The sequence below is a fragment of the Festucalex cinctus genome, chromosome 1 (genome assembly GCF_051991245.1).
Source record: "Festucalex cinctus isolate MCC-2025b chromosome 1, RoL_Fcin_1.0, whole genome shotgun sequence".
Lineage (NCBI taxonomy): Eukaryota > Metazoa > Chordata > Actinopteri > Syngnathiformes > Syngnathidae > Festucalex > Festucalex cinctus.
Genome location: NC_135411.1, coordinates 48,266,036 through 48,285,329, shown reverse-complemented (window position 1 = coordinate 48,285,329; position 19,294 = coordinate 48,266,036). Strand labels below are relative to the sequence as shown.

Here is a 19,294-nt window from a genome sequence, read left to right as displayed (position 1 = left end):
AAAATAAAATAAAATAAAAAAAATATTACACTTTAATAATACTCAATACATAAACATAGGGTGATGCATTTCAAATAGTGTTCCCTCTTTTTCTGCTGGGGTTAGGTTCCAAAAAAACAATAAATATGCAATAAATGAAATCCGCGTAGTTAGCTTTATGTTTTACATTTATTATAAATCTTTTAAGACTCAAAAACCCCTCACCGAACAGTTTATACACTTTTGTCATCAAGGCATTTGCATTTTTTCAAATTCCTCTCTTGTTTAAACATTATCAGTGTTCAAACCACATTTTATAGAATAGGTACATTACTGTAAAAAAAAATGCATGAAAAAATTACACACCCAAAAAACGCGAAACAGCGAGCCCGCGAAAAGTGAACTGCATTATAGTGAAGGAACACTGTAAATAGGCTTTATTAAACTAATGAATATGTATCCTATAAGGTTTAAAAAAAAATCTTTAAAAAAAAGTAACTGGAAATTTGTCATGTAAAAAAAAAATACATAAACCTTAAGTGGGGCTTGAAATACTGTAGCGCAGTGAATGCTTGTCTCACCTGTCTGTGCAGCGCCCGAGGCGAGGGGTGGGGCGTAGGTGGGGCGATGCGGGGCAGGTTGATGGAAGATAGTGGGCGCGGGTGAACGGGGGAAGCATCGGGGACCTGCAGCAGAGCGCGACTCTCACACGGCTGCGAACGGACCGACGTAAGTGAGCCTGAAGGTGCACATTAAGCAGGTTTGGAATACAGTACATCAAGTCAGAAAAAGGGCCCATCTGATAACAGAAAACAAATTGAGACGCACTGTATTAGCCAAGTCGAATAAAGTAAACGTTAGCATCCTTTAACAATGCCAACGCAAAAGTGCTAAAGATTGATTGTCTTTTGGTTAGCGTCTGTGCGGCTTCTCAGTCATACGATAGGCCGCAAAGTTTGAATCAAGGCAACTGGACTCTTCTTTGTTTTCAGAAATTGGTCAAAAATTACTTGGGGAGTTACGTTATTAAGTTAATAATTTAAGTTAATAATTTAATCATCCTGATGAATTTTATTTAAATGTCATATTTTTGTCAAGTGATTGGATATACATAGATTATGAACTGCTCCAAATGATGCATAGCTGAATTCTATTATATTGTGTTTTATATAGTATTGCTGGTTTCTATACTTGTAATGCTATAGGGGCAGTATTAAAAGGTAGAATAAGTCTCCACTAAAGACCCAGGTACCAAATACACCAGCCTCCGCTGGTCCAACATTATTTTCTCATGTGACAGAACAACTCTTCTACCTGAATGTTGGTCATGAGCACTGACGTCCACCTCCTCCAGAGGGTAAGGAGCGCTTGCGGGTCTCACAGGTCGGAACATGTAGCTGTCGTTGGGCAGAGAGTGCATCCTGGATACCGACATCTTCTCACACACTTCCTGTGCATCCTCTCCACACTTCACCTCTTCGTCCTTTAGGGGGAGACAAAGACCAGTCACAAAAAACAATACTGGTCAATGGCGACTATAACAGATTAGAAAACCGTTCACAGCGTTTTAGTCCCGATCCACTTTATATGACAGAGTGTATTAAATAAATGAGAGGTTGCTGCTACCTGTCCAGGCGATTGTGGACATGGCCCAACAAAGGTCCCTGCTCCTGAGCTGTTGCTGGAAGTGGTGCTCAATCTGCGTTGCTGCTCCATCGCCATTTCCATGGCAATTTCTGCATCCATTTCTGCATCCTCTTTCGCCTCCTATAACCATAAACATGTCTTGATGTACTTGGAAATCGTGGCGGTGTACGAGTCTGTGAAAAGGCGTGTTCAGAAGCGTACCTTGTTGCTCTCCTCGAGATGCTTCATCAGCACAGCCACCACCACGTTAACTAGCACAAACTGGGCCATGAGCACGAAGGTGACAAAGTATATGGGAGAGACCCACGGCAGGTAGGACAGACAGTGACGCTCCTCGGGATGACATTCTCGCAATGTGTCCTGAAGAAAGGAAAGTTCCACAAGGGAGTTAAGACAAGAACTGAAGCCAATGTACAGTTGGAAAAAAAAAAAAAAAAAAAGATCATCTTTGATTTCATACTATTTAGTACTGTATAATCTTTGAAATAATTTCAGCTTGTTGGACAGATGTTGTTTCTTTGTATTTATTCCAAAGCCAGACTGAAGACAAAAATGACATTGCAGGCAGGTGCTCAATAAGATTGAGGTCTTTTGGCTTACTTTATGCAGGAGCCTTCTCCAATTTTTCTGCTCTCACATGATTTGCGTGTTAGGCATCGTATGGCATTTTATTTCTTAATAGTCAATTTTAAAATGTAAAATACTGCTCAATATTTCATGCAATTTCATTTGCTGCCTTAGATCTGTCTGAGTGAGAAAATTAGATATATCGACTTCATTTTCATATTTTATGCAAAATATTGGACAAACTGTGGTAGCACTGCAGTTTTGCTTTATGTTTATTCTTCTTTTCCATCCTTATATTTGTTCATTACTGATAGCCAAGAAGAACTGACTTTTTTTGAATAATACTTTATGTTCCTGTCTGTGTTTTGTTCATCCCAGCAGCTGTACTGTACTGTACATTACACATTAGAGGTTGCATTACACCATTACTGTGAAATATAATGACTTGTGAAACATTTTCATCCACACAGACAGGCACATTTGGTACAAAAAAAAAAAATTGTTTTGTATATTTCTTTTTTTATGTTATTTTCTTTAAATGTTTTGTCATGTTAACTCTTTTACTGCCACACATTATTATATAAAAAATAAAAATAAAAATAAAATAAAATAAAAAACAGTGCCAGCCAATTTCGAGCATTTTAACTCATCTTTTTCAAGGCAAGCAGAATATTCATTGTGTTCTTTTACTACATATCCAAGAAAGATCGCATTCCATTCTTTCATTAGAAAAAGAAAAGTATGTTTCTACCTTATTGCGTTCTTTAGTAATCACCATTTGAAAATAGGTAATGTGAGTGACATTGAGCGAAAATTGAAAAGATAAGGAGAAAATGACCTTTTTGTGAAAAGATACATTTTCTCCACAACATTTACTTTGACAATAATATTTTTTATTTAGTGACACTCTGTGAATTAGGTTTAATGTGACAAAGGCTTTCATCATTCACGTAATCCTTGAAAACGTTCTATTTCATTAGATTTCATCAGATTCCGTCATGTTTCATTGTAATTCCATACACCGGCAGCCCAATGAAAAGAGATACAATGCTGCCATCTGCTGGCCATAGTTAGTGGGTGTTTTTGAGTCCACAACTCCATTGATGAGCAGCACTGCACTTAGATGTTGCACTTCCCATTAAAAAAAAAAAAAAAAAAATGAACAACGTAGTTGACGTCATTTAACATATATGGCGGCATACATCGTGATTTTACAAATCGTTATTAAACGTTTTTGGTCATCAAAGAGTTATTTCATTCTAGACTGCTCCAGCTGATGTTGGAGGCACACTTGCCTGCTGTTAAAGAGTGTCAGTATTGGTTCCTGAGGGCTCCTTCCGAGTCTACTGTTATTTGGATTTTATTATATTTGAGTGCCATCTTCAAGTCTTAGTCAGTTTGCCAGATTGTCCTTGTCTTTAATGACATTGTCTCCCTAATACGATTCACATCGTCTGGGATAACATCATGAATTACATTTTTTTGTGAAGTAAAAGTCAAGATGTGAAAGTGCTTAGAGTGCTCAGTTCTTTATTATTCCATAATTGGTTTTGGAGGTCATTTCTATCATGAGAGTGTGCAAATGTGTGTGTTCATACTTTCATAATGCCATTCCAGTTGTCTCCAGTGGATACTCGAAATAGTGTGAGGAAGGCCATCCCGAAATTTTCAAAGGTAGCATGACGGCTCAGACCCTCACAGGGATTGTTGTCATTGCACTCTAATAAACACACAAATGCAATTTCATTCATTAAATGAACACAAACACGGACAGTTAGAATACAGTGGAATCGCTTAAGTCAAATGCCCCAAAGGTGTAGTAAAACCAAAAGCATGCCTCACAAGTAAAATAAATCAATAAATAAATAAACATGACCAATGCAACTAATATACATGAAACAAACACAAGCATGTTTTTATGCTCCCTGACAACAGACACAAACATTTATTACTTTCAGCAACATAGGAGTAGAAAATGCCACAAGGTGACAGCATTGCTTTACAAATACTTTCTTCTCAATTACGGGTCTGCGGAATGTTTCCAGAGGATGAGTCATTTCATTTAGTCTTCTATACAACGTCGACATTGTTTATACTATATTTTCAGAATATAAAAATCACACTACACTTCCTATCCTCATTCGGGTCATATTGGAGCCTTGGAATGTCCCGATCACACTTTTTGGACCCGAGTCCGAGTCACCTCATTTTGAGATTGGCTGATTCCGAGTCCCGATCCGATACCTCTGCATTTTTTAATGAGAAAGAAAATGTTTGTTTTTTAAAATTATTATTATTATTATTTTTATTATATGTATTTATTATTATTATTATTATTATTATTAATAATATTATTATTATTGTTAGTTTTTCACAAATGTCGCATAACTCCAGCTTTAATAAAAAGCTATTTAAAAAAAAAAATAAATAAATAAATAAAAGAACCTTACATATTTATCCGAATCCTGATCGTGATACAACGTCCGATTCCGATCGAGTCCGCAACCATGTGATCGGGGCCGATTTCCGATCACATGATCGGCTCGGGACATCCCTACTGGAGCCTATCCCAGATGACTTTGGGTTAGAGGCGGGGGACACACTGGAGTGGTTGACAGCCATTGCAGGGTACATATATAGACGAACAACCATTCATATTCATGGACAATTAAGAATCTTCAGTAAACTTAATGTGCAGTTTTTGGATCATGGGAAGAAACTGCAGTGCGCTGAAGATAGTCCGCACACAAGCATGGGGATAACATGCAAACTTTAGACAAAATGGTTGAAGCATGAATTCTAACCTACGACCTCAGAATTGTGAGGTGGATGACCTTTGAATCTTAATGGCCAAGCCCCAGTTGACTCATGCTAACAGAGCTTTTAAGCCTGACTTTGATACTTTACTTGACTCTTCATACTAAACCTGACAAGTTGGCAAACGTTACATTTTCTGACTCTCACTTAATATTTGGAGTTGTTTCTTCCAGGATACAATGCATAATGCATACATAAATAAATAATATATACACAATAAACATGGTAACAAAAACAGACATGTTATTTTTTGGGACATGAAAATCAATCTCCAATTCAGTGTTTTTGTGTTCTGTGGAGATGGTCTACTGCGGAAGCAATTTGTGAATAAATGTGATGATGCAAATTAGATTTTGTTCCAGCGCGGAACAGCTCCCTCATATTATGGTGGCACAGAAGCAGATGGGAATAGAGTGATGTTTTTTGACATACCGAGCTTGCCAAAGAGCTCCACTCCCAGGGCGGCATAGATGAAGAAAAGCAGCATGAAGAGGAGACCAAGATTTCCCACCTGGAGGTAAAAGAGATGTTAGTTCCCTTTCCAACGCAGTGAATGTGCCAGTGCAAATTGGGATTGACTTTTGGGGAGAATGAAGGGTTTTAGTTGACCTTTCTTGAACGCGTTTGCCTTTTTTTCCTCTTTATCTCAGTTATAATAAGAAACCAGAATATGATTAAATGTAATTAAATGAACCTGGCCTATTTTATGAATATGTTAATATCATGCCCATTTGATATTGTTAGTTTCATATTTTTATTCTCCTGTAAATCCCAAAACCACCATCATCATCTTTGCGGATGATACAACTTTCTACTGTTCTGGAGACAACTTGAAGCAGCTTCTGACTACTGTGGAGTAAGAATTAAGTACAAAAAAAAATTGGTTTGATATGAATAAATTATCATTAAATTGAAATAAAACCAAGTTCATAGTTTTCAGTACTAGACCAATCACTCATCAAGTTAAAATTATGGTGAATTTAATTGAAATAGAAAGGGTGTATGAAAATAAATTCCTTGGAGTAGTTATTGATGATAAATTATGTTGGAAACCACACATAGAAAATGTTAAAAGGAAAATGTCAAAAATCATAGGGATACTCTATAAAACCAAGGAGGTCCTGAACATGAATTCACTATATACATTATATAATACATTATTATTACCATATTTGACCTATTGTGTGGAAATTTGGGGAAACACATATAAAACAAATACCGACACTGTTTTTAAATTGCAAAAAAGAGCCATAAGGATTATTAATAGATCAAAATATACAGAATCAACACATCCACTATTTATTAAATTAAATACAATGAAATTTTATGACTTGGTTGAGTTTAAAATAGCACAAATAATGTATAAAGTATACAATAATCTACTCTGCCACAGTACTCAAAAGTTGTTTGAAATTAGAAACTGTCCTTATGAGATAAGGGGTACAAGTGTATACAAAAAACCCAAAACAAGAACAAATATTAAGCAAAGGTGTGTCTCCGTTAAAGGAGTTAATTTGTGGAATAACTTGGGAACTGAACTGAAAAGATGTAATTCACTTGTTGAATTTAAAAGAATGTTTAAAAGTAAAGTTCAATATTATTATTTAAATCAGATATGAGTTAAGAAGATTGTAGAAATGATTTATTCATTTACTTATTTTTCTTTGATGTATTAATATGAGTGTAATGAAATTTGTATATATGTGTGTTACTATTGTGTATTTTTATTTTTCTATTTATTTTATTTTTTTATACGAGTAGCATTATATTTTCTTTTATTAAAAATGTAATTTATTATAAATAAGTGATAGGATATGAAGAATAAGGGGTAGGACTGGATAAGTTTTCAACTTCTTCCTACTCCCTTGAACATATACATCGATATTTATTGGATGTTTCTTTTATTGTATTTTTTTACTTTTAACTTTATGTGTTTATATAATTATACGTGTATATATGCATATGTTCAATAAACTTCAAACTTCAAACTTCAAACTTCAAGTAAATTGATATTTCCCTATTGTAGTATCGGAAAGTGTCCTGGTGTTTGATGTTCTTTCTAGTTTTTGCCTTTTTCTGCGCTCAGTAACCTCCTCTGCACATGGCATTTAGAAAATAGCTTAGCAATCGAGTCAGTAACCACAAGTGCATCGTACACTTTGAGCTGTTGCCTGAACCAGGCATGAAATCCTCCCGGACTGCCATAAATAGAATATAAAACACCCCCCAGTACCTGTGGCAGCGCTTGCATGACAGTGTCCAGCAGAGATCTCATGCCTGTGGCCATCTTCAGGAGTTTAAGGACTGCGGAAAAGACAGTGGAGATGCCTTCAAAAGTGCACTTTAAACAATGAGGTCACTGCCGTCTTTTTGGCCAATTTGCCTTCTCAGTGGCTTTCAAACTGGGAGCACTACATTATCCTCCAAAAGGCAACTTGACTTACCATGAGGCCATTTATAGTTGTGAAAAATTGCTTCTATATACGCATATTGACGCCTTCTTAAAATAATCGCCCAAGTCATTTTTTCAGATTTTTTAGGAAACAAAAAAATTGAACCATTTGCATCATGAGGAGAAGATTTAGTCAAAAAGCTATTTTTTGCAAAAAAAAAAATATATACTTGGGCAGTTATTTTAAGAAGGTCACGATATATTAAAACACAATGATGATTATTATGTTTCCCAACCTTGATTGAGCCAAGGTATTTATTTATTTTACATACACAGAAAAAGCTCACAGCCACAAATCAACAAAAATATCAGACAAATTATATATAGCATATGGTAAATGCAGTATACTGCAATAGTATTGATCTTGTCTCAATTTACTCATACTGAAATCTGGGTCTGTTTAACTGTACACAAAGCTATTTCTCTGTTCTATGAATAGTAACAATGGACACAAAGGTGAATTGCACCTTTTTCTGACATCTAATGGAAAAACATTGAATTGTTCTGCCTGTCACTATACGTTGCCGTCATTGACAGATGATGCATTATTTGTAGTAAATAAATATTTTTTTGGACCTATTAAGTAGAGATGTAATGATATCCAAACATCATGACGCGATATCACAATATGAAGCTCACGATGCGATAATTATCACGATATTATGGGGAGGTTGGCGATATTTAAAAAAGGTCACAATATTGTAAAATAAATAAATAAATAAATAAATAAATAAATAAATAAAATAAAAGCTCATACTAAAAAAAATTCACAAAATTGTGCTTTTGTACATAACATCAATGTTATGTTGTTATTATTATTATTATTATTATTATTATTATTATTATGTTGTTGTTGTGTTGTTAATGCACACACACTTTGAGTTCCTCCACATATTGACTTGCTTCACAGGCATATTATGTTCCCCTTAAAGAATATTATATTAATATATTCCAAAAGTGTTCCCATAAATTTGGCGATAAAATGCATCAGGGAGATGAAGAATTAAGATAAAAGTGAAAGATCAAAAGTGTCTCCCCCAGGTGTATTACAGGAAAAAGCACCAGATAGCATACTATATAACGGTGTATGCAGACTAAATCACAATACAGTATATAGAAGATTAATTCTGGCTCCATTATTTCCTCTGGGAATAACTGTGTCAAAATCTGAACAAAGTGGAGTTTGCTGGTGAGCGTGTGCATGCGTGTGTGTCTACCTCGTGCTATCCGCAACACTCTCATAATTCGGATGATGGTAGGATTTATAGGAAGAGCCGCACTCAATTTCAGCTCCTCCAGGATAATGCCAACGATGGACAATGCCACAATAGCTATATCCAGCTGGTTCCACCTAAGCAAACAAACGGCAGGACAAAACAGAGTCAAGCTTCATCGTACATTCTCAGCACTATTGAATGGGAAATTAATAAACGTGCTGCTATACATTTAAATGTTGTTACCTGTCTCTGAAAAATCGCTGTATCCCAAACGCCACAAGTTTAAGCAGGGCCTCGATGACGAAGATGAAGGTAAAGACGTAGTTACAGTACTTCAAAACTTCCTCCAAATACTGGACACACACAGGCAAACCGTCATCTCAACATCCCTGTCATGTTGCTACATGTAGTCAATGCAAATGTTCACTTGTGAAGGCGATGGGACAGAAAACTACGAATTTAAATTGGATATTTGAAGACATTGGCATATTGGCAGTAATGTTTGTGTCAGGCCTTACCTGCGGTTGATTGTAGTGCTCGATGCTCATGGTGAACACATTGATGCATATGATGAAGGTGATGAAGAGGTCCAGGTAGTGACTGGTGCACAGTGTATGGATGCTCAAACGCGGGGTGGAATAATCAGCATAGTAGGGCCTCTGTTTGGCTTCTGGGGCACAGAGAAAGACACAAAATGTGACACACACACAAAACAAGAGTGTGAGAGTGTTTGAATCATACACATGATTAGCCCAGTGGTGTGCACTGAAACCTGTAGGGAAAAGGACAGCAACCATCACATTCATGTGGTTCTGAAGTTCTACTCTTTTGCAACGCAGTGCAAGTAATTTAAGTTCCATTCTGCACTAATGGGACCCACAGGTTTCATTTTTAAACCTCACACATCTCCCACAGCCAGAAAGAGATCAAAATAAAGGGGTAAGGATGCCCCAGTGATGACCCATTGTATCCTTTAAAGATATGGGGAAGCACTTTTTCCCCCCCCTGCCGAGTGCCAGTTATTTTCATCCCCACCCTAAAGACAGTCAGTGCACACCACAGCTTTTGCAAGATCCACAAGTAAAGCAGGACATGAGACACCTGCATATGAAGCAGCAAGTCAACATAAAGTTGCCTACAGGATTATTTTGAGGGATTAATTAACTTTAACTAAGATTATCCTCAGATGTAATTTGGGTGATTAAACATATTAGTATGTGTAAGTGATGGAGTCTGACTCACTTGCCTCTTTGGATCGATAACTCATTTCAGTGCATCATCTCTGACTCTAAATCTGCAGAAAGCTGAGATTGGAAACAACTAAAACTACAATAATAAATTGTTAAATTAATAATGGTCTAGCAATCCCAATTAAAACTGAGCATTAATTTCTTTATGAAGTCACATTTTTATAGAACTCTTGTATATTACAATTTATGACTCTCATAAGTTGTTGATTACAAACAAATCACTTATGCCTTTAGCTTAGCGAAAGCTACTGTTTTGATTACACATTCACATGACCATATGAATATATGGGATGTATGCATGAGCACATCAACATGCTTCCATGCTTTTTGTACTCAAACAAATGCATAACTGAAAGGACTCGCTGTTTATCCAACAACACACATTTTCTTTTTAAATAGTTTTTCATATTTACTCTACACTATTTTATTGTTTTGTGGAACCGAACAGCCTCAATTCAAATTGCTTTACCAAATGTGACCAAGTTTTGGATTAAGATTGTGTGAAGTTGAACATCCAGCAGCCACATGAGCTTTTAGCATTAATTTGAATTGCTGACATTCAGTTGTCTAAAACGTGCTTCTTCTTGTTCAGGTGATAGCCAAATGACAATAACTCCATTCCAATTGAAGTTGGGATCTTGTGTTAAACAGAAATAACAAAATACAATGATTTGCAAACCATGTTCAACCTATAGGGATATATATAATGAATACACTACAAAGACAAGATATTTAATGTTGAAACTGATAAAACAAAATTGTTTTTAGCAAATAATCATTAACTTAGAATTTTATGGCTGTGACACATTCCAAAAAAGCTGGGACACGGTCATGTTTACCTCTGTGTTACATCACCTTTTCTTTTAACATTCAATAAACATTTGGGAACTGAGGACACTAATTGTTGAAGCTTGTGTAGGTGGAATTCTTTCCCATTCATGTTTGATGTTCAGCTTCAACTGTTCAACAGTCCAGGGTCTCCATTGCCATATTTTATGTTTCATAATGCACCACACACATTCAATGGGAGTCAGATCTGGACTTCAGGCAGGTCAGTCTAGCAATCTTACTACGAAGCACACTCTTGAAACACATGCAGAATGTGGTCTGGCATTTTCTTGCTGAAATAAGCATGGGTGTCCCTGATGGCAGCATATTTCTCCAAAACCTGTATTTCAGCATTAATGGTGTCATCACAGATTTTTAATTAATTAATTAATTTATTTATTTCTTTATTTATTTATATTTTTTTACAGAGGAGACAGCGTCTATAGTTTCCACAATTTGAAATGTGGACTCATCAGACCACAGAACACTTTTCCACTTTGTACCCGTCCATCTTAGATCAGCTCGGGCGCAGAGAAGCCGGTGGCGTTTCTGGGTGCTGTTGAAGAAGCCGGCAGCGTTTCTTTGATGACATTATGGTCGGTAAATGATACAATTCCTAAATTTCTTGTAATTGTATGTTGAGGAACATTGTCCTTAAGATATTCAACTATTTTCTCACACACTTGTTCACAAAGAGGTTAACCTTGCCACATCTTTACTTGTGAATGACAGCAATTCAGGACACCCCCCTGTTCCCAATTAGCCTGTTCACCCGTGGGACGCTCCAAACAGGTGTTTGATGAGCATTTCTCAACTTCTCTTTTTTTTTTGCTACCTTGAAGCTTTTTTTTGAAATGCTGTGCAGTCATACAATTTAGTGTATTATTATTTGCTAAAAAAAAAAAAAAAAAAAAAAAAAAAAGTTTATCAGTGTACTGGTGTTAATGTTTTATGTTGTGTTTGTTTTTTGTGTTTCTGTAAAGCGCTTTGTGACAGCTCAGGCTGTTTGAAAGCACTAAATAAAGTTGAGTTGAGTTTGAACGTTAAATATACAGTAATGTCTTTGACATGTATTCAATTAAGTGTAGGTTGAACATGATTTGCAAATCATTCTATTCTGTTCCGTTTTTATTTATGTTTAAGACAATGTCACAACTTCATTGGAATTAGTTGTGTACAAAAATGTGATGCCTTTGGAGTTTTAGACAAGTGAGCAAAACATTAAATGAATGTGTGTTAATGTGTTTCTGACATTTTTGCCAGCAAGAAGCATATTCTTAATTTGCACAATCACATATGCTCTCCTTAACTCAACACACAGCATAGCAAATAGCAGTATCAGCTTCTGCTATGTTTCTGAGTCTGCCAGTCAAAGCATGTTACCAGGAAATGTCCTACCCGTATGACGAGATGCCTCTGGCTCACACAAAGTAGGACGAGGGGACATTCGCTTTTGACCCAACAGAATTTCCTACAACACTCTAATGAGCAAAGTATGGACTCAAATTGTTATCGCATGCAGGGGAAGCTTTTTTATTGTCTGATTGCTTGTTTTGCAAGAAAGAAAAAAAACAACATTAGAATAGAATGAAACTTAGAGTTGGTTATTTGCTGTGAAACATTTCTATGACACAAAGTCTATTGTCTTGTCTTGTTTTTATAGGTTAAAAAAGGCTGAGCATTCACATGTTATCATCATGGATGACTGAAATGCAAGATTTGATTTCCTGTGATTTTGCATGCAGTGTTAAGGGAATGTTGGGCAGCAGTCATGCAATTACATGCGACAGAGTGGCGTAGCCCACGCATTGTCAGTAATCACTGCTAGTGTGAGCTCACCAGTCTGTAAAACTAGTTTCATAAATGACGTCTGAAATTGCCCTTCAATTCGTTTTTTTGTTTGTTTGTTTGTTTTCAGGCTCTGAAAGCAGGCAGTGCTCAGAAAAATAGACTACCGACCAGCCCCTCCATTCTCCTTACTCCTGCGCTTTTTTTCTATGATTTTGAGCCTCTTCTCCTCCCGTAAGCGGGCCTCCTCCTCTTCCTGGTCCTGCCGGCACTTGTGGAAATTCTCCACCACAACGCCGACGAACATGTTGAGGACAAAAAAGCTGACGATGAGCAGGAAGGAGATGAAGTAGAGCAGCATCCACGGGTTGTGGTTCCTCACAGGCTGGGAAGAGGAAATATAACACACCTTTGAGTCTCTCAGTGCAATCGTTTGATTCCAAGCATAATCAGGTGTTTCTGCATTTACATGGTAAAAATAAAATAAAAAAGGCAGATTATTTTAAAACTTTTCACCACAGGAGGTCAGACTTCTAAAACCTGAAAACCCATTGAAGCAGCAAACCACCTATTTGTTTTTTTTTTTTATCTTATTTTATTTTTTATTTTTTTTAAGTTATAAATTTTCATTGCTATTGAACCACAGCTGAAACAAAGTTATCTTTGAAAAAAATAAAACCAGTCGGTGACATTGTAGATCGGTTGCAATGGATTACAGTCATTATGGTGCATCATGAATCAAGATCACTTTACCTGTTGGTCCACGCCCACTGCATCCAGGCCGTCGTACATAATATTGACCCAGCCGTCCTTACATGACAGGACAAACAAAGACATCAGAGCCTGGAGTGGAAAAACATAAATGGAAGTTCAACACACACGAGCCCTCTGGTTCACCCTTCATAGAATTCTGTGTTAATATTTATTTGTCAATATTAAAGGTTTTCTCTCTCAAACCACTTGCAGTATTTTTTTTTTTGAAAGCTGGACATTAAGCATCGTATTTCATTCCTGCATGTTTTTTTCTGTTCCATACCTGAATCAGGTTGTCAAAGTTGTACTTCCTTCGTATCCAGCTGTAGTTGGCTTGCAGGCAGTCTGACTTATTGGTTATGTTTTTGGTGTTAACACCTTCACAGTGGTAGAATTTCCCTTTGAATAGCTAGACGAAAGATAGAACCACAGTCTGTTTTCTTTTTTTTACAAGCTCATGTTGTACATCACAGTAATTTCTCCACCCGACCATTAATTCACAGAACATAAGGTTGTCCCACACTTTCACAAAGACACATTTACACTAGGGATGTCACAATAGGGGCAATATCGTGATATCGTGATATTAAAACTGCCACAATATCGTCGTCGTCATGTTCACAATATTTAAAAGGAACACATCTGTTAAATTAGTCAGGTTGATTTCCATTTGTGCAGTTGTAGCACACTCTAGTGGCTAGTTTATTAGTGCAACTTAATTTTCATTAGTGATGTTTTGGCCTTCTATGTTTAAAATCTATGCTAATTGTCAGATGACGGGGAACCTAATTTGCTTGTGAAGCGATCAATGTGTGCTTCCATTACCAAGTATGTGCCTCAATATTGTTATTAGAGATTGTAGGTGGTTTATATGCATTGCTGTTATGTACAAAAGCACAATATTGTGCTTTTTTTTTTAGTATGAGCTCTTTTTCTTTTTACAATAATGTGATCTTTTTTAAATATCGGCAATGGTGATAATTATTGCATCGTGACCTTCATATCGTGATAATATCGTATCGTGATGATTGGATATCGTTACATCCCTAATTTACACATCTTGGTTCTGTTGCTAATCATACTAAAAGCGTGTATAGAGAACTACCTGCACTCCCAAGATGCCAAAGACAATGAAGAAAGCGCAGCAGATCAGGACAATGTTGCCGATGGGCCTAAGAGAAGTGATGAGGGTCTCCACGACTAATTTTAATCCGGGTGCCCGACTGATCACTCTGAAATACACAAACAAAAACAACATTCTTATGCAGGTTGTAGCCTGCATGAGCTTTAATGCAAGAAATTTTGGTGCTATACATGCATGGACCAATTTTAACAAGACTTTTCTTACACATTTCGGAGAAAGAAAAGAGACATTATTTTGGTGTAACTTGAAAAAGCTACTTCATATAATACAAAATATATACGGTAGCCACAACAATTTCTGTACGCTTTTCCCCCTATAACTCATATTGCCTCGTACATTATTTATTAGGGGTGTTAAAAAAAATCGATTCGGCAATATATCGCGATACTACATCGCGCAATTCTTGAATTGATTCAATAGGCGGCTGAATCGATTTTTAAACTTCCATTTTTAATGGAAAAATATTCAACAAATTTCTTACTTTGGGTTAGGGTTCACACCTTAAGCAAGGAAGAATGTTTCATGAACGTAACATTAAGCCTTAATATTTTATTTTAATGCTGTTCAAGCATGAAATAGATTACAACCTGTATAAGACTGAAGTTTCAGATAAATAAATAATACATTTTCATACAAATCTTACACTCTACAAGTTTACTGATTAGCATTTTCTAAATTTGAATGAAAAAAATCGCAACAAGCGACTTATAAATTCGTATCGGGATTAATCGGTATCGAATCGAATCGTGACCTGTGAATCGTGATACGAATCGAATCATCAGGTACTAGGCAATTCACACCCCTATATTTATTACTGGTGTACGCAATAGATTATTTAGTGTGGTGAATGTATGTCACGGAACCATTTTGCCCACGCAATGTAATGGCACGTTCCATGAGGTCAGTATAGTTTTATAGTACCAGTAAGAACAATATTTCAAACATTATGACCAACAGCAATAATGTCTGCATGTTTGGGTTCCCTTTAAGGACATATTGTATATTACAACTGTCCAAACCTGAGTGGGCGCAATGTGCGTAGTAATCGTAGGACTCGGAGGATGCCCAGGATCCGGTTCCCACCAGAATATGCCAGAGAGACCAGAATGTCCACCAGAGACACAAACACCAGCACACCATCCAGAACATTCCAACTGGACTGCAGGTAGCTCTGCTTGCCAAAGCAGAACCCGAGCGCTACCACCTGACATGGAAGCACACAACATGGCATAAACTCAACTATGACGCAATGCATTTAACCATATTCTTCAATATTGAGGCCTAACGAACATAATTACCTTGATGGCCATCTCTGCAAAGAAGATCACAGTGAAAACATGGTTGGACACCCCGAGAAATATTCGCTCCTAAAGGTGATGAAAGAGATGAAGATTGGGATAGAATTCATAAATGATAAACAGAATATCATGTTATACAGCATCAATTGAAAACACAATTACCAGACTTTTAAAACAGTCCACTGATCAGTAGAATAGTCCTCACTCCAATACGGATTTGAGCATGTTTACAGGTAGCATTTGTACTCAGTTTTGTGTGTTTCTTGTTTGTATTGAAAAATTAAAAACGTTTTTGGAGTGTTTAAAAATTGTGGAGATAGAGTACATGCCTTTTAGTGCACAGTGACAATGCATATGTATCGAGGCATAAACTATTTTACGATGAACATAAAACTGATTCTATCAGTGTGTCTTACCGTGCTGTGAGGCTGTATATTAGGTCTTTCCAGAGCAATCGTGATGCAGTTGAGGAAGATGAAAACCAGAACCACATGGTCAAACAGTTTGTGAGAGCTCACACTTTGGCACCACACACGAAATCTAAATATACACACAAATAAAGTAATCTATAAATTGTAATTGTCATCCCAAGCAAGTAAATAAAAGACTAGAGTGCTTTCAGGAAAGAAAAAGAGACCCACGGATTCTCTGTTGAAAACAAGTACAACGTCCATTCTTCATGTTCCTTGCACCAGCGAGGTTTCAAGTTGTGAAGCTGTTTCTTGATCACGTAGCAAAGAGAACTCTGCATGAGTCAGACATGTCAAGTCAACACACATACTGTAAATACGTCAGGTGCCATTGTAAATGATCCAATTTCAATAAATAGGTCAGAAAATATTACATATTTATTACAAAGTGCAAAGAAACAAATTTAAGTTGCAGATCCAACAATGTGCAAATGGTTGAGCGAATGGAACCTGCTGCTCAGACAATCACAGATCCATTTAAGCCGGGACATCACATGCGCGCTGATGCATACTCTTTCATGTGCACACTCAAAACACACTCCCGCCTGCAAGCGCCCAGTGACAGAGGGGTCAGCATGCCCAGGAGGAGGCCTGGGTTTCAGCACGTTTTACAGCTACCTAAATTCAATTTGCAGGCAATAAAACCACCCACCTGTCGAGACAGAGGTCATCCGCAACCACAGTGGGGTACATTCTTATGCCGCCTGAATACCTACTACATTTACACATAAAAGCTTTGCACCCAATTAACAGAGGAGAAAAGTACAAAGGCTGGCGAGGGAATGAAAGGGGAAAAGTATAATCAGATAAAGAACTGTATGTAAACAGAGTCGCAAAGGGAACCTGAAACATTGTTGTGACCCAGCAAGAATGTTCTGGGGTTGAAACTGTCAGCAGCCTAAACTCTTCTAAGTGGGCCTCACTTAACTATTTAAACGAAGTGAGGAAAGGCTTGGCCCCACTGCACAATTCCATTAGGAAGATTCCCTAACGCATACATTTGGAAAGTTAAGGCTCATGGCAACTTACATCATCATCAATGTCATCTTCAGGCAAGGAGTCATCTTTGGAGTCACTGTTGACATTGGAATTGTACGTCATGCTCCCCCCATTACAGTCGCCATATTGGGCCACGACGGCAGGGCAGAGAGTGGACGCTTGCAAAAGCTCCAAGGGATCCGGCTGGATTCTGTTGTCGTAGCCGCCAGCATCGGCATCGTCATCCGCACCATCTTCCTCCTCTCCTCTCTCTCCGGACAACAGACTCTCTCTTTCGCCGCTGGTGTCTCGCCTTTTGAGGCTCGGTGCTCTTCCCAGACTATTCCAGCTGGAGCGACGGCTTCCCCATGAGCTGGATCCACGAGGAAGGAGAGGAGAGCGGCGTGCTGGACTCGAGTGGCTCTGGAGGAACAGGAATTATGGGGACTCAGTGTTTGTCCATGTCATGGATTTATGGAAAATTACTGATTAAACCTTTGCGTAGCAAAGTTAAAATAACTTGTTGAGTGTTCCGGCAACGTTTCTACTGATGTACATTACACGTACAATATTTAACCCTAAAGCCCGTATCTCACTGAGCAGCGCAAGATTGTGAGGGTTATTTGGATTTTGACATCTACTGGCGTGACTAGGTACAGGCTAAGCCATGCATTGTTTAGTAAATGAGTTAAGAGTAGAGTAAATGAGCTGACTTCCTGTCTTTTAAAGACGTAATGATAATGACATAAACAGTGATTATTTACTTATACGTAAGGAACAACTGCTGTGAACATAATTAAGGTGGCTGTCCCTCATGGTAGTAAATATGGAGGACTGAAAAAAAAAAAAAAAAGATAAATAAATACATAAATAAATAAATAAATGAACGGATATAAAAATATAATTACAAAATTCAATACAAAAAATAAATACAAATGGAAATAATAACAAAAAATGTGTATATAAATGCATTGGGTGAATGAGTAGTTGAATGTAAAGCACTGAGGGCCTTGTAAGGTGAAAAAGCACTATATAAATGAAGTACCATTAACCATTTACTAGCACAAAAATGAAAAAAAAATGTGGAAATAAATACAAAAATAAATATTAGGACTGCTTAGGACCGCTCCCTCATTTGAATAACTTTTCATGACACATTTCATGCTGACAGCATCTGCAGCATGAAATAAATAAATATGAGAGTAGAGACTTTTTATTTATCAATTGATATTTATATCTATTTATATATTTATTTCCACATGTATTTTTCTATTTATATTTATTTTTTGATTCCCATTTTCAATTTTTGCATTTTTTCCCTTTTATTTATTTATTTATTATGTATTTATTTTGTTGTTTTTTCTGTATTTAAATTTTGAATCATATTTTTATTTCCATTTTATTTTCGCTTTTTTATTTTGGCATTTTTGTTTTTTTGGTTTTTGGTTTGATTTGATTGTTTGCCCAGCTCTACAGTGAAAGATTCAACAGTGACAGTGAGGCATTTGTTGCAAAAGTTGAAATTTTCACTAAAGTCCTTGGCGTGTATAGCGTGTAAACATGCATTTCATGATATATGAAGCAATTCACCGATTGGCTGAAGAACCCGATACGTAGCAAAGCTTCGACTTCGCTCCACATTATTTCATTTTCCGCGAAACAGTCGCAAACTCACCAAAGATCTCTGATCACATGCTAAGGCATCCATGGAGGTGGCACTTCCACGACGAGAATCCTGGCCGACTTTCCCTGCTTCGGGAGGCCCGACATCTCCATGTTGTAAAACTCCCTCTCTGGCCATGACCTCGTCCTCCAGGTAGGACTCCGGGCCTAAAGAGCTCTTTGGAGTGGGCATGGGCGTGGCTGCTGTTCGCATGATTATGGGAGGAGCCATCGAATTACGAGGGTCGACATGACCATTGGCCGTCATCATCAGAGTATACATCTTTAGCTCTGTAAAAGGGATAGATAACATTTTTTTCATCCGGATGCAATAAGTATCTGTTTGTCACGAGGCATTTAATGAGATGAACATGAATACATTAACCGACATTTCACCTACCGGTGTCTCTGAGCTGCTCTACTTTCTCATCCTCCTCAAAGTTG

General features: G+C 37.1%; 1 protein-coding gene across 2 annotated transcripts in view; it reads right to left on the bottom strand.

Annotated features, from left to right (window-relative positions):
• Positions 1-19,294, bottom strand: part of cacna1ha (calcium channel, voltage-dependent, T type, alpha 1H subunit a) — a 112,198-nt gene that overhangs the window by 5,460 nt on the left and 87,444 nt on the right. Inside the window, exons 17-37 of one of the 2 annotated variants that reach the window (XM_077539356.1) lie at positions 19,251-19,294; positions 18,864-19,141; positions 17,240-17,611; positions 16,382-16,485; positions 16,157-16,280; positions 15,741-15,809; positions 15,462-15,646; positions 14,404-14,530; positions 13,582-13,707; positions 13,299-13,388; positions 12,717-12,930; positions 9,198-9,349; positions 8,923-9,032; positions 8,680-8,813; positions 7,244-7,314; positions 5,443-5,521; positions 3,792-3,913; positions 1,828-1,986; positions 1,606-1,746; positions 1,294-1,462; positions 561-718 (exon numbers count right to left, since the gene is read on the bottom strand). The exon at positions 19,251-19,294 is cut by the window's right edge and continues 44 nt beyond it. In XM_077539356.1, the coding sequence (XP_077395482.1) occupies positions 561-718; positions 1,294-1,462; positions 1,606-1,746; positions 1,828-1,986; positions 3,792-3,913; positions 5,443-5,521; positions 7,244-7,314; positions 8,680-8,813; positions 8,923-9,032; positions 9,198-9,349; positions 12,717-12,930; positions 13,299-13,388; positions 13,582-13,707; positions 14,404-14,530; positions 15,462-15,646; positions 15,741-15,809; positions 16,157-16,280; positions 16,382-16,485; positions 17,240-17,611; positions 18,864-19,141; positions 19,251-19,294 (3,028 nt within the window). The remainder of the gene's footprint in view (positions 1-560; positions 719-1,293; positions 1,463-1,605; positions 1,747-1,827; positions 1,987-3,791; positions 3,914-5,442; positions 5,522-7,243; positions 7,315-8,679; positions 8,814-8,922; positions 9,033-9,197; positions 9,350-12,716; positions 12,931-13,298; positions 13,389-13,581; positions 13,708-14,403; positions 14,531-15,461; positions 15,647-15,740; positions 15,810-16,156; positions 16,281-16,381; positions 16,486-17,239; positions 17,612-18,863; positions 19,142-19,250) is intronic. The other variant, XM_077539364.1, reaches the window with a different exon arrangement.